The sequence below is a fragment of the Callionymus lyra genome, chromosome 7 (assembly GCF_982586985.1).
Source record: "Callionymus lyra chromosome 7, fCalLyr1.hap1.1, whole genome shotgun sequence".
NCBI classification, from domain to species: Eukaryota; Metazoa; Chordata; class Actinopteri; order Syngnathiformes; family Callionymidae; genus Callionymus; species Callionymus lyra.
This window is the reverse complement of record NC_141824.1, coordinates 11496666-11511489: the sequence shown is the minus strand read 5'-3', so window position 1 is coordinate 11511489 and position 14824 is coordinate 11496666. Positions and strand designations below refer to the sequence as shown.

At 38.5% G+C, this 14824-nt stretch overlaps 3 protein-coding genes across 3 annotated transcripts in view; 2 read left to right on the top strand and 1 right to left on the bottom strand.

The window, feature by feature from the left end:
• Positions 1-265: 265 nt before the first annotated feature.
• Positions 266-3253, bottom strand: LOC148075042 (histone H3.3A). The gene is made up of 4 exons (XM_087796496.1): positions 3098-3253; positions 1495-1638; positions 1221-1374; positions 266-1127 (listed from the first exon to the last, which is right to left on the bottom strand). The coding sequence occupies exons 2-4, from the start codon at positions 1620-1622 to the stop codon at positions 999-1001; spliced, it is 411 nt and encodes a 136-aa protein (XP_087652622.1). The 5' UTR covers positions 1623-1638; positions 3098-3253; the 3' UTR covers positions 266-998.
• A 1360-nt stretch (positions 3254-4613) lies between these two features.
• nop53 (NOP53 ribosome biogenesis factor) lies at positions 4614-9113 on the top strand. The gene is made up of 12 exons (XM_087796495.1): positions 4614-4819; positions 4943-5025; positions 5159-5258; positions 6056-6258; positions 6363-6418; positions 6488-6586; positions 6969-7070; positions 7144-7311; positions 7632-7807; positions 7955-8021; positions 8694-8770; positions 8875-9113. The coding sequence occupies exons 1-12, from the start codon at positions 4614-4616 to the stop codon at positions 8933-8935; spliced, it is 1398 nt and encodes a 465-aa protein (XP_087652621.1). The 3' UTR covers positions 8936-9113.
• Positions 9114-14051: 4938 nt separating this feature from the next.
• Positions 14052-14824, top strand: part of gjd1b (gap junction protein delta 1b) — a 47282-nt gene continuing 46509 nt past the window's right edge. The window contains exon 1 of the mRNA XM_087796211.1: positions 14052-14761. Within this exon, the coding sequence (XP_087652337.1) occupies positions 14691-14761 (71 nt within the window). The 5' untranslated portion in view covers positions 14052-14690. The remainder of the gene's footprint in view (positions 14762-14824) is intronic.

Genomic DNA, 14824 nt, shown 5'->3' with positions numbered 1-14824 from the left:
AAGAATTATTTCATCTAAAAATCCCCAAATGATGAGACTTTCCTGTTATGTTGCTAAAAAATACATTCCAGTCCCTGGTTATGAAGAGACAAAATCAATAGCAGTTTCAATAATGGAAGATCTTCCCCTCAAAATATAAATAATCTGATGTTTGTTTGGTTTAGTGGCTTTTCCCATTAGGTCTTAATTCAAATTCAGTTCAATCTTTTGTCTGAGATATTTTTGGAACAGGGTTTTGACCGATGATGGAATAAAATGCATTCAATTTAACCACAAGAATCTGTTTATTGTGTCTGTGAATTTTGAAGTACAAATATCTTTGTTGAAAAATGACCAAAAATACAAATCAAATACACAGTAGAAAACAAATTAGGTTATCGTATCAACCTGAGAGGAACAAAACAGTCAAAAATCATAATCGAGACATAATAATGTGACTCAAAACCCCCAAAACAAAGCATAATCAACCAAGGACTGCTACATATATGCCGCTTAGAATTTTTTGAAATCATGCAGTGTCAAACTACAATGACATTTAAATTATGACCAGGATTATATGTTGTTATATTGACTGTGTAAGAATACAAAGAAAAGATGAACCAAGTCTTTAATAAAATGAGAGTAAGAGACCCATAATATCGATGCATGTGTCCGTCTGAAGATGAAAATGTTTACGCCTCGAAGCTATTTTCTACTTTCACGCTAGATCACATCAGTCTTGCAAAAAAGCCTCATCGATGGAAATGACAAGGCATTCTTGTGAGACCGCTAGTTAGGTGTAAAAAGTGAAGCCGTGATTTTTAATGTCTCAACCATACATGAAGATACCTCTATTCAGCAACTAGTAGCACCAAAGAAGACGTAATCGCACGTTTACGGTTATCACAATCATGATATATAGATATATAGAAGCTCAAAAAACAAACTACTAACTAAGTTTAGAGGAAGGAAAAAAGTGATGAGTGGTCATGATGACCTCGAGTTATGAGAAAAAACATTTAAGCGCGTTCCCCGCGGATACGACGCGCCAGCTGAATGTCTTTGGGCATGATGGTGACGCGCTTGGCGTGGATGGCGCACAGGTTGGTGTCCTCGAACAGACCCACCAGGTATGCCTCGCTGGCCTCCTGTCAGAAAGATAATCAAGGGTTTTCAATAAAGATGATCTTATGGAAAGAGTGGTAATTGATTATATTTGGGACTTGATTTGGCACGCTTACCTGCAGAGCTCCAATGGCGGCGCTCTGGAAACGCAGGTCGGTCTTGAAGTCCTGGGCGATTTCTCTCACCAGGCGCTGGAAGGGCAGCTTGCGGATCAGCAGCTCGGTGGATTTCTGGTAACGACGGATCTCACGCAGAGCCACGGTACCGGGCCTGGAATGGTCGGGAAAACGGTCGTACTTATTATGCCATTAAGAAACAATATTTTACTAAATAAGACATAATAAAGTAGTTTTTTTCTAAGAATAACTCTAGATCCATCGTATATCTCACCTGTAGCGATGAGGCTTTTTCACGCCACCGGTGGAAGGGGCGCTCTTACGAGCGGCCTTCGTGGCCAGCTGCTTACGAGGAGCTTTACCTCCAGTGGATTTACGGGCGGTCTGCTTGGTACGGGCCATTGTTGAAGGAAGTTATCTGTAAACAAATAAGTGTTCTTGATCAACAACTATAAGGAAAGAATAGGAAATAAGACGTACAATGTCTTTGCAAGATGTAAAAATGCAAGGAACCAAAAACAAAGTAGTGCAAAAAAAATGTATTTATAAAATAAACAATAACATTTTGAGGTGTGTTGTGCACATCTATATATAAGGGAAATCGTGGTAGGGGTTGGTGGAATATTTATGTTTTGAAAATGAGAATTTAATCGAGATATAAGGTTTTAGTACCTATACTTTTTTTGAGTTTCGATACTTTTCATAACCCGAGTCTATACAATCACCAGCCAGATATCATGACAGGTATGGGTGTGCCATATGTTTTAAATTGTATTCATTGATTTTTGTTACCATTTATTATTATTAGTGTATCGTGAATGATCCTTATTATTAATTTATATTATGTGTTATTAACCGTTGATTTGTGAGCTGCTGTGACGACCTACATTTCCCCAATGTGGGAAGAATGGGGGCATATTATCTTTACAAAAAAGTATTAAATGTACATTCAAACAATACATTGTGAACTGGTCGATTATAAATATTTTTTGATGTGCAAACGTAATGTTTATTAATATTTGGTCGGAGATTTTCTTAATGTTTACTCATTATAACGGGAAGCAGCTATATAATTTATAAATAAAAACTTTTTTAAATACAAGGATCTTTTCTTTTAGGATTGCGTAAGCAAGCGAATACATTTAGGGTATTTTCGAAGAAGCCAAGAATCTTATGCAATACCAAAGCAATGAAAGACAACAACGGCGTCCAATCACGTGTAGACGCTTCTTAAACCAACCAATCAACTACCGCATTACAATAATCTGGGCGGGTCATGAAAAACCTTTGAACCAATCGCCTCAAAGCTGGCAATACGACTAACCGCGCCTCTTGCGCATTGAGCTCGGGTTCGTTCGTTTCGTCAGCCGGTACGTCCCCGTCTGGCGCCACCTTTGTTTTTTTAATGAGAATGAGCTATTTCGAAGGAAAACGGAGCGACACCGCCCCGCCGGCCGCAGCCAGGCGAATAAACGAACGCTACTGCAGATGATGGCTGGCTGTTGGCGAGAGAGAAGAGCGTGAACGGGAAAAGGAAAATCGTTGAGGCAGACCAAGAGGCTTTTTTTCGACATCGAATATTGAAAAAACGGCGGAGTGGAAGTGAAAAATTCTTCTCGAAGATGATGCTAAACATGTCAATGGAGATATTTTCGTCAAAGCTCGGTCGAAAGGTCCTTTAGTTTAGTAGTTTTTTTCGAGTGAAGTTGGACCTGTTCGACCAGCTCGCTGCCTTTTCGCTCGACGAGAACCTGAAAATGGACTCAGCGGCGACGCGTTTGCTTTTTTCTCTAAATTCACCAAAAAAACACCTGCATCCACTAAGAAAAACAACGTGTAGAGATAGTTTGAAGACTTACTCGAATCGTGATTCTTACCTTTTACAATTTGCCGACAGATAGAAGAAGATATTTTAGGGTTTATTCTGAGTGTCCTAAGCGTCGTTCTCTCTTTAAAACGAAGGCAGGCGAAAAAAAGACAGAGAACATAGGAAAGCAAGAGGACACGTTACCCATGATGCATCTGCACAAACATACTACTCACATGCTGAGTTATTATAAACCAATACAAATGCTTTCTTTTTTAAATACAAATGTTGAGAAATGCATGTAACTATTATTTTACCAACTTTATGTTAGTATACATTTAGTAGTTTTAAGGTTAAAAGCCAACAGTGTATAGATAAAGTGTCACATTCACGTTAAAGCCACTACGTTTAAAACTAAAATGTAACTTTTTAGAGACATGTTTTTTTTTTTATATCTTTAAAACATTATCACTACATATAAAAAAATATTTTGTTTGAAAACACTCACTTGTGTTTCTTGTTGTTTTTCCTCTACACTTCGCTTTATATTGCCATATCTATAATTATATCTAATTCTATTATTAATATGTGTTTAATACAGTTTTATTATGATTTTACGACAATCTTTGGCTTGACCTCTAGATGGAGCCAAGCAAGAGAAAACTTGACAAAACTTTTTTTAATTTAAAATCATTAAAGGAATAAATTCCAATATGTTGTTTTTCAAATGTGAGTAAGTAAGTAAAGGTTATTTGTAAAGGTTTTTCTATACCAGGGTCACAAAGCGCTTTAACAATCAAAAACAAAACACAGTTAAAAATATATTCTTTAAAAGGCAAAGACACATAAGACAAACACAGGAGTCACAGAAAAAATCGTGGTAGTTCATAGGGTATTAAAGAGATAATTCTATTATAAACATTCGATTTAATTGTGATTCGATTTCATACGTCATTTCCCGCTTATAATCGTACCAAATTTGAATAAGTTATAGTGTAATATAATTTAAATGAAAATGTGCTCACGAAAGTGTTTATTTTATTGATAAAGTTTATTGAATTTATTAATTAATTTAATTACATTTGTAAATGTATTAGCCTTTTTTTTAACTGTGTGGAATATTTTCGATACAGTGGCCTTTGCAATAGTTACAATTCAAATAATAACATGGTATTTAAAATCGTTGTTACATTGTTATATATGAAATATACGAGATTTTAAATGTAACTATTATCCCAGTTTGTTTATCTGTATGTATTGCTAGAATCTTTCTAATAAATGTTTTGAATAAACAGGTTTTATCGAATTGTTTGGTGGATTCGTGTTGTTTCTACAATAACAGACTAAAAAAGGACATTATTGTATTATTATCATTTTAAATATTATTTATCTACTTTGGCCATGGTTCAACGTTTTGTTTAATCATTTGGCATATATGTTTAAAATAAAGGTAAATTGATAAACAGGAGCTAAATAAGAATAAGTTTAGTTAAGGTTTTTACAGACTTTCTGTATGACGCAGATGTCGGGGGGGGGGGGGGGCTCACAATAAAGTCACGTGATTCTGTCTACGTCACTCCTTCAACATGGCGGCCGCCTGGAAAGCCAAACGCGTGGCTTCCTCGCAGCAAGGGTTTTTAAACTTAAACCCTTCTTCAGGCACCATTCAAGGACAGGCGAATAAAAGGAAACGCGTGAACAGGAACAAGAAGAAGAACTGGAACAAATACATCGACGTGAATGATGTGGAAGACTATTTAGAAGACGTCAGGCAGCAAGAGAGGAAAACAGGGTAAGCTAACATGCTAATACAACTAGCAAACATTTAAGTAACACGTGTTTTATTTACGAGTATATTCTGAAACAATGGTGTTTGCTAAGTCAAGTTCGATGAACCATTTATTTGTGTTTTCAGTGGTGTTTTGTCCGAAAAGCCCGACGAAAGTTTGTTCTTTTTGGACATTGGAAAAACAGCTGAAACTGAACCGAAACAAAAAGGTATGTTATTTTGAATGTTCTCAAACACTACTGTTAAAATCATATGAGTTTAAAATATTCCATATGCCAAAAGTAAATCGCATTTTTTATAATTATTTTTTTGTATTTATGGTGTGTTTCTCTGTTTCAAAAGTTCCAGAACCAGTGGATAAAAAAGGATCCAAACGAAAGTTACGTCCTCTGAGGATAGACTTGATTCTACAGCGTGACTCTCTCATCCCAGCACCCAAAGAGTGAGTAGATTCTAGGGTTTTGTGTAGATGATCTATATCATCTGAGAAACCTGAAGCAAACCGAGTATTAACTAACTAAAATGTGAAAACGATGTTCCAACGCATTAGAACATTAATCAAAAAATTCTTAACAAGAAGATGAGCTACTTCATGTTTGGTCTCAAATAAAACATTTATTTGATTCATTCATCTGTTATATTAAATATTTAAATGGAAAATGGGTAAATTAATTTGGATTACTCATAGAACGTTTATTCCAATATTATCAGAAGTGCATGTTTTTTGTTTGAAGATTTTATTAATCCTACAGCGGAAGCATTTTTACACATAGACCCGATTATAAGTGACTCAAACATCATGGATTAAATTCATGTTGGCCAGAGTTCTTAGTTTAATAAGAATATAACTCTTTTTTATTATAACGAGTCTGAAATTGCGTGTTAACACAACAGATCTTTAAAAACCGGTGGCGTGAAAAAGCCTCATCGCTACAGGTGATGTATACAAAGGATCTAGAGTTATTCTTAGAAGAAAAAACAATTGTTGTCTGAATCATGTATAAACGTGTGTCAAATCTTGGTCATGTGACCACTGTTGTCCAGTGATGATCTCATCCTTGCGCTCCCAGTATTTCTCTTTTTTTGAGGAATGTGAAGACAAACTAAGAGGAGCTCAGGAGACTGTTGTGTGAACAGACTCCTGGGATCTGAGGATATGAAGAATGTGGATGAACTTCAGCTCCTTGTGTCATGAGCTCCTGAATTCAATTAATTGTATTTTTTTTTTTAATCTTCTAGTGTGTCTGCTTACCAACAACCCAACGCCAAGAAACTTCGCAGAAAAGCTCAGAACGCAGAACGACTAGCCGCCCACGGCAAGTTGCCGCGCAAACAGAAGCTACTCCTGAAAAAACTTCCCATCAAGCCCAGGACTACAACGACGGCAACGGATGCCAACAACAACCCCAAGAGAGACTATTATGACATTTGGGGTCAAGAAGGTAACGTCGTTATTAATCTAAAATGCAATTTAGGAATTCTATCAAGGCAAAAGTACCATAATGTGTTGATAAAAGCTTTAACTTGAACCATCTTTCTTAAACAGTTAAAGAAACCCGGGACCCTTGGTACCTTCTACAAACTCGCAAAAAGATTATTCAGGTAAATTGTATTCAATTGATCGCCTGCAGTGATTGACTTCATCCCTAATCTGGTTCTTCGTTCTTCCAGCGTCCACAGAGGTTAATAAACACGAAGCCGTCTGTGCTTCCTGCCGTCGAGGTGATCGCTCCAGGTGGTTCATACAATCCGGACTTCCTGTCCCATCAGGTGAGCTTTAGTACCACACTAACATGATACATTTAGACGTGATCATGTTTCCTTAATGCTCAAATGTTATGTGAATAAAATACTTCTTTTTTTTTTACTTGAAGAAAACAACCTTTTTCTTATTGATATTTATTCGTAGTCTGTTATATTTTTGAGAAAAGGGTCAAACCTTGCAATTTAACACGTATGTATGTCCAGTGATGATCTCATCCTTGCGCTCCCAGTATTTCTCTTTGAGGAATGTGAAGACAAACTAAGAGGAGCTCAGGAGACTGTTGTGTAAACAGACTTCTGGGATCTGAGGATGTAAATGAATCGTGATTGTTTTAGTGGCTGGAGACGTTTGTTAGAGCGTCGTGGTTTAATGCGGTCGTTTCTCCAGGCTCTGCTACAAGCGGCCCACAACGTGGAGGTGAAGAGGAAGAAGGCGGAAGACAGGATTGAAAAACAGCTGAAGTTCGACAGGAAAGCTCAAGCTACAGATGTAAGTTCTCCTGCTGGAGCGACCGGTTGTTGGGTAAGGTTGGTGGCTCACAAAAGTCTACATGTTCGTGCAGGAAAGTAACTACCAGGAGGTGGTGCAAGGCCTGATAGAGGATAACGAGGAGGATTATGAAGAACTTGCCAACGTTGAGGAGGGAGAGGGCGGTGCTGGTGGCGCCATTAGTCTGGCTGACAAGAAGACCGAGAAGCAGAGGAAGAAGGAGAAGTCTGAGAAAATAAAGGTAAACATGAGATGCTTCTTTATTGAAGATCAGTGAATCAGGATATTGAATGCTTGAACTTAACATTTTTTATTTTATAACGTGTAAGTTTACTATGTTTTGTATAATTGAATGTAAAACTTTCAATAAGTTTCAAATTGTGTTATTAATGTTAAAAATTATAATTCATTATGAAAACATTGAATTTACTAAATTATTTTTTTATAGAAACAAAACTAATTCAACGTTTCAATATAAAGATTCAAATGATTTAATTCCTAAAAATGTTAGATTCAACATTTGGCTTCGAAACTTGAAGGAGTCTTTCCTCGTGTCTTCAGTTGCAACGGCGGCTCGCAGAGAAACGCCAGACGTTGATGCGACAGCAGCTCTTCCAACTTCGTTCCATCAAAACTTCCATCAAAACGCTGGAGCAGAGAGCGAAGATGAGGCAGAAGAAGCGCAAGGAGAACCTGGAAGCTCAGAAGGCTCAACCCAGACGACTCGGCAAACTCAAGTACACACTTCTGAGTTTTTACAGATTAAAGAATGAATTTTTTTTTTAATCATTTGTATGACTTAACATTTGTGTTGACTAGACTATTATGATGTTTTTTAAAGAAGTCAATGATAATATTTTCACAAGATCCTCCTAATATTCCAGGTTTCAAGCTCCCGACATGGAGGTCCAGTTGAGTGACGAGCTTGCTGGAACCCTGCGACAACTCAAGGTATGTTCAAGTACTGCTGTGCGTCTTCTGTGATGAGTTAATTTTCTACTGACTTCACCTAAACTTGTATTTACCGTCTAATAATTTAGTCATTTGTGACTGATCGTGGGTTTGTTTGAAACCTTTAAAAATATATATATTTTATAGGAACACATGATGTACAACTATTTTCTAACCAAGTCAGGAATTGGTTCCATAAATGGAAACTAATGTATTATTGATAATGGATATCCTGTCCAACTTCTAGAGATTTTTTTTATTTTATTAGAAGAGAAACTACTAAAAAGCAGTCAGGAGAGAAACGGTGTATAATAAGAATTAAGTTTCTTGTGTTTCCTTAAAGGAATTAAATCCATGAATCCCCGAAAGTCCTGATTTGGTATTAAAATGTCTTATCTATATTTAACTCTTTATAATTAATTTACAGATTAACACACAATCACAAAGTGGTATGAGGCACGGTGTGTCTGTGCTAGAAATCGGTTGAAAATTATGCTAGCGACGTTTATTTAGTCGGAATTTAAGATGTAGGAACTCTTGTGCCCTCATTGTATGTAAAAATCAGTGGGAAGTTTTATCTACTGTTCTCTCAAAAAGACCAGTCGTCATATAATCTGTTGCCTGTACATGCTCGACTCTTCTGTAAACGCCTGTAATGTCGTATCGCTGCAGCCAGAGGGCAGTCTTCTCAAGGATCGCTTCAAGAGTCTGCAGAAGAGGAACCTGATAGAACCCAGAGACAGAGCCAAGTAAGGATCTCCACTCTTATGTAACATCTCATCGGCGCGTCTCGGATCTATGGATCTGGGTCCGACCCGTTTCCAAACCCGTCTGACCGACTGTCTCCCTCCAGGTTCAAGAGGCGACACAAGCTGAAGTACGTGGAGAAGAGAGCGTTCCGGGAGATCACCTAACGGACCAGAGCGCTGGGAGAAAAACCCACAAGTGCGTCTCGTTGGATCAATTTACATTCATGTTGAACTGGACCTCCCATTTGGACTCTTGACTCATTTTAAAACGTCACATACGACACGATATAACAATGCATTTCTCCACTGGTTTGTATTTTTAAAAGATGGTTCTCACAGTGAAGCTCAGGTGTGTCCGTTTGTTGCGTAACGTGAGGTTTATAGTAAACAGCCTGAAGGTGAAGTGTCAGTGTGTCGCTGCACACGACCATAAATCACGTCTCCAGCTGAAGTCTGGTGCTGATCGTGCGGCGAAGCTTCGGCGCTGGAACGTTTGTTAAGCGTTGACGAGCTGGCAGAAGAGAACCTCCATTTTTCTGCTGAATAAACGTGAGCAGATGGGATTTAGGAAGTTGGCATGTGATAATTGATTCCAACCCTCTGGCTTAAAACCCTTAATTGCCTTCAGTGCCCTGCTGGTGCGAGCGCACATACATGCCTGGACGTCCGTCCAATAGTGCCTGGAGCTGCTCCAAAGCTTCTTATCGGTTAATCACTGTGAAAATGTAATCTTTTACCTTTCACACAAGCCCACCACTCCCCCCCCCCCCCCCCCCCCGCCTGCCCGCCCGCTCAAGTGCACAGTATCTTCAGCTTATCAGCGTTTCTTTACCTCCACCAGCTGCGTCATTAACCTTCACTGGGACACCAGACGCTTCCTATTGTTTGCTGTTGAAATGATGTTTTAGATTTTTAATTGGCATCTTTAAGCTGGAGAAATGTTTTAGATATATTAGAAAATTTAAATATCTTCACAGTACTACATTGATATTCAACAGCACTGTATTGATGACACTTTTTTGGTTTTATTTATTTTCATTATTTAGTAGTTTGTTTTTCAATACTGTCAGGATATAAATGTATTGCCATTAGCATTCAAATTTATATATATATATATATATATATATATACACACACATTCAGCTCACAACATGAAACATGTGTCATTTTTGAAACGATTGACTTTAAATTGACACCTTTTGACTACTTCCCTTTAATGGCAATTTTTATTTGTTACAATTAAACTTCTGGCCACTAGATGGCAGAAGTCATAACGCCCCCTGCAGCCAAAGGAACAATGAAATCTTGCAAGAACCTGGCGATGACTGAGGACGAGAGGATGCATTGACTCCAGCAGCTTTTTCAGCTGATGTTTGGACATATTTTGGTTTGAAAGCAAATGAAAGCCGTTATGACTTCGTCAAGAGTCATGTGGTCTGTAAATACAACACTGAAGGACTCGGTAATACTACGAAAGTACCCTTGTCCCTACAGTATCACAATATAGTCGTATCAAAAAAAGATTGCCAATACAAACATCCTAAGCGTATAAACTCATGCATAGCAATAACGCATGTAAAAGATATGCAGTGCTGTTGAATATAGTCCGTTGAAATAAAATGAATCCCAATATTCAAGCGTATTGATTAAATCTTAATATATGACCATATACCTGTCACAACATTTTCTTAACCAAAAAAACAATCCTGTTAAGGGATGAAACTGATCTTTATTCTCAACATAAAAAAAGGTGTTGAAGTGACTTAAATTTTTTTATTACAGCGAACTCTTACTAGTCGTGACTTCCTGCTGCACCAACGATAGTCCGACAGAGTCCTGAGCAAAAGTCTAATTGGGCCGGAGGAGATAAACAATGACACATTTAGAGGGAAGCCTCAGAGAGACGGAGCACCACCAGCCTCCTAAGGATTTCTGTCCATCAGATAAACGAGCGTTTCCGTGTGTGAGCTCGCCAGACACCGGCAGATTGATGCCAAATTGTTTGTTTTCCCCTCATTCCGCCTTCACGTGAGGGACCGAGGTGCCAGATTGTCTTTGGCTGGAATGATTACTGTGTTTGTGTGTGTGTGTGTGTGTGTCGCTCATTACCTGCTTCACAATAGATGAGTGATCTGGTGCAGGGAGGAGGGGGGTCACCGGGGAACCAGCCTGGTCTTAGCCACCCGGTTTTTAAGTGAATGATCCAGATCTGTGTTCCTGCAAAGTGACAGCTCAGTGTCCCCCTGACTGTTTAACCTCCTGACTCTCTGGCTCGGAGGTAGTCCGGGGATTGGCACCTGTTTTGATCTGTGGCGGCGTTCACTGAGGCAGTGAAACTCCTGCGTTAATAAGGGGGAAAAGCTATATTTTGAGACGGTGACGTGTCGATAGAATGTACCGACGACTGAACTTATTAGAAAAGAAGTCGGTGTTTGACAGACTGCAGAAGTATCACCTCAGGGCAGCCAAGAAGAATCATATGGTTTTATCTCCTAATAAAATTCTGACGTTACTATATTTGAGTTGTAAAAATGAGTGATTATGAGTCTTCCAGGAAGGTTTTAAAATGTTGTGGAACATTAGAAAAATACAGTCGGTTAATTATCTTTTTAGAGAGGAGGAACATTTATTTTAAAGACAACACTTTAATGATCTCAAACATGACATTAATTAATACGACGAATAATTTTAAAGCTGATGTTTGGACATGTTTTGCCTTCTAGTTTTATGAGTTCAACCCCAAATAGTGGAACAATCACAAGATATTACTTGAAATTCAGTCTCCCCTAAATCTGCTACGAAAATGATTCAAGTGTATCGGAATATATCGCGAGATGAATGCATCGATCGTATCGTGAGATAAAAATATATTTACATTATCGAATCTTATCGTGAGATAAATATATATTATATAATCAAATCATATGGTGAGATGAATATATTGTATCGTCAGCTGAATATATCGTATCATGAGAAGAATATATGATTTTTAAACTTATGAGATTATACATTATCGACTCGTATCCTGAGATTAAAATATAGTATCGTGAGATGAATATATAGTATTGTGAGATTCAAATATAGTATCGTATTCAATTATAGAAACGTATCGTGAGATAACAATATATAGAATCATATCGTGAGATTAAAATATCGTATCGTGAGATGAATATATCGTAACGTATCGGCGATGAATCCATCGTATCGAATCGTATTGTGAGATTAATATGTCATATCAAATCGTATCGTGAGATGAATAGATCGTATCGAATCTTACGGTGAAATAAAAATATAGTATCTAATTGTGAGATGAATATATCGTATCTTGAGATGAATGAATATATCGTATCGTGAGATGGATATATCGTATCGTATCTTGAGATGAATATATAGTATGGTATCGTGAGATGAATATATAGTATCGTATCGTGAGATGAATATATCGTATCGTGAGATGAATATATCGTATCCAATCGTATCGGGAGATGAATATATCGTATCGTATCGGGAGATGAATATATCGTATCTTGAGATGAATATATCGAATCGTGAGATGAATATATCGTATCCAATCGTATCGTGAGATGAATATATCGTATCCAATCGTATCGGGAGATGAATATATCGTATCCAATCGTATCGGGAGATGAATATATCGTATCGTACCTTGAGATGAATTTATCGTATCTTGAGATGGATATATCGAATCGTATCGTATTGTGAGATTAATATGTCGTATCAAATCGTATCGTGAGATGAATACGTCGTATCGTATCGTGAGATGAATATGTCGTATCGAATCTTACGGTGAAATAAAAATATAGTATCTAATTGTGAGATGAATATATCGTATCTTGAGATGAATGAATATATCGTATCTTGAGATGAATGAATATATCGTATCTTGAGATGAATGAATATATCGTATCTTGAGATGAATGAATATATCGTATCTTGAGATGAATGAATCGTATCGTATCGTGAGATGAATATATCGTATCGTATCGTGAGATGAATATATCGTATCGTGAGATGAATATATCGTATCGTATCGTGAGATGAATATATCGTATCGTATCGTGAGATGAATATATCGTATCTTGAGATGAATATATCGTATCTTGAGATGAATATATCGTATCGTGAGATGAATATATCGAATCGTATCTTGAGATGAATATATCGTATCTTGAGATGAATATATCGTATCTTGAGATGAATATATCGTATCTTGAGATAAATATATCGTATCTTGAGATGAATATATCGCATCTTGAGATGAATATATCGCATCGTGAGATGAATATATCGTATCTTGAGATGAATATATTGTATCTTGAGATGAATATATCGTATCGTGAGATGAATATATCGAATCGTATCTTGAGATGAATATATCGTATCTTGAGATGAATATATCGTATCTTGAGATGAATATATTGTATCTTGAGATGAATATATCGTATCGTGAGATGAATATATCGAATCGTATCTTGAGATGAATATATCGTATCTTGAGATGAATATATCGTATCTTGAGATGAATATATCGTATCATGGGACGACTATATCGTATCTTGAGATGAATATATCGTATCTTGAGATGAATATATCGTATCTTGAGATGAATATATCGTATCATGGGACGACTATATCGTATCGTGAGATGGTTTGTGTCTTAACTTTAGCACTTCACTAGTGTTTTTTTTTACAGCTGAAGAATCACCCGTTAGGATGAAACATTTCAAGAGAAAAACGAGAGAATTAAAAATAGGAGACTATTTCAAATGGCTGACTCAGAATGAACCAAGGATTTATTTTCTCTACGGATCCATCATTGGGTGGGAAAACAAATAAATAGCCGCCCAATTACGACCACCTCATATTTCTGTGTCACACACACACACACACACACACACACACACACACACACACACACACACACACACACACACACACACACACACACACACACACGCCGGATTCAGGTGCGCGAACGACAAACGTGATATTTTTTCGCAGTGTCAACGCACACGGAAGGTAATGAGAACAGATGGACGGCTAAACAAAAAAAACAAAAACGATGAGCGTTTGATGTGAGGGAGTGGTGGTGGTGGCTGCGTTTGGAAGACACGAGGAGGAGGAGAGGAGGGAGGGAGGGATAAACACACTGATGGAGAGTGAGCGAGAGAGGGGGAGGACGAGGAGAGATGATTCCTCGCTCTAATCCTCTAGACACTCGCTCGGTCTGGCCGCCTCAGAGAGAGAGAAGCAGAGGAAGGTGGAGGGCGCAAAACGGAGAGAGAGAGAGAGAACCCAAGAAGGAAAGGGAAAACAAGATGAAGGGAAGAAAAGAAAGGAAACCTGCCTGTTGTAGAACAGGCTGAGAGACACCGGGGAATGCAGTGAAGGAAGCGCAGAAGTGGAGGAACCAGTAGCTCTCGCCCAGAAGAAGAAGAAGAAGAAGAAGGTGTGGAGGAAAGAATGCTTCTCTCTGCCTGAACCCGGAGAGGAGGAAGGGAATCCCTGGAAGCCGAAGAGGAGGATGGAGAGGAGAGCAGAGACCCCCGCTGATCAAGACGACCGGGTTCAAGAGCGAGCGAGCGAGGGCGGCGAGTCGGTGACGGACGCCTGTTTGCACTGAAGTCCACCTGTCGAGAGAGAGCGAGGAGGTGGAACCAGAAGGTTCACGTGAGCATGGACACACTCGTGCACGTCCTAAATCCAATTGAGGCGTAATTAGGCAAAAGAACAGGCAGATTAGAGGAGCAACAATGGAGCATCACTGACCGTCCCTCCCGGGTCCAGACCTGAAAGCTGCTCTTCTTCCTCCACGACAAGTGGACCTCAAGCACCTCCCGGAGAACCCCGGGGTGAGCCGTGATTGCCTGTCTCCAGTGGATGCCTGTGAACTCCAGCCATGGGAGAGTGGACCATCCTGGAGCGCCTCTTGGAGGCTGCCGTCCAGCAGCACTCCACCATGATCGGGAGGTGAGTCTCAACTTCAAACGTGTCCTCCTTTAACCCCGTAAACGCTGTGTTTGTAAAGAACGA

What these genes read in the sequence shown, in the direction of transcription:
- LOC148075042 (XM_087796496.1), bottom strand. Translation starts at nt 1,622, where the DNA reads ATGGCCCGTACCAAGCAGACCGCCCGTAAATCCACTGGAGGTAAAGCT. An exon ending in AAAAAGCCTCATCGCTACAG is followed by an intron (nt 1,375 to 1,494) that starts GTGAGATATACG and finishes CGACCATTCCAG; the next exon opens with GCCCGGTACCGTGGCTCTGC. An exon ending in CCGCCATTGGAGCTCTGCAG is followed by an intron (nt 1,128 to 1,220) that starts GTAAGCGTGCCA and finishes TCTTTCTGACAG; the next exon opens with GAGGCCAGCGAGGCATACCT.
- nop53 (XM_087796495.1), top strand. Translation starts at nt 4,614, where the DNA reads ATGGCGGCCGCCTGGAAAGCCAAACGCGTGGCTTCCTCGCAGCAAGGG. An exon ending in TGACATTTGGGGTCAAGAAG is followed by an intron (nt 6,259 to 6,362) that starts GTAACGTCGTTA and finishes TTTCTTAAACAG; the next exon opens with TTAAAGAAACCCGGGACCCT. An exon ending in GAACCCTGCGACAACTCAAG is followed by an intron (nt 8,022 to 8,693) that starts GTATGTTCAAGT and finishes GTATCGCTGCAG; the next exon opens with CCAGAGGGCAGTCTTCTCAA.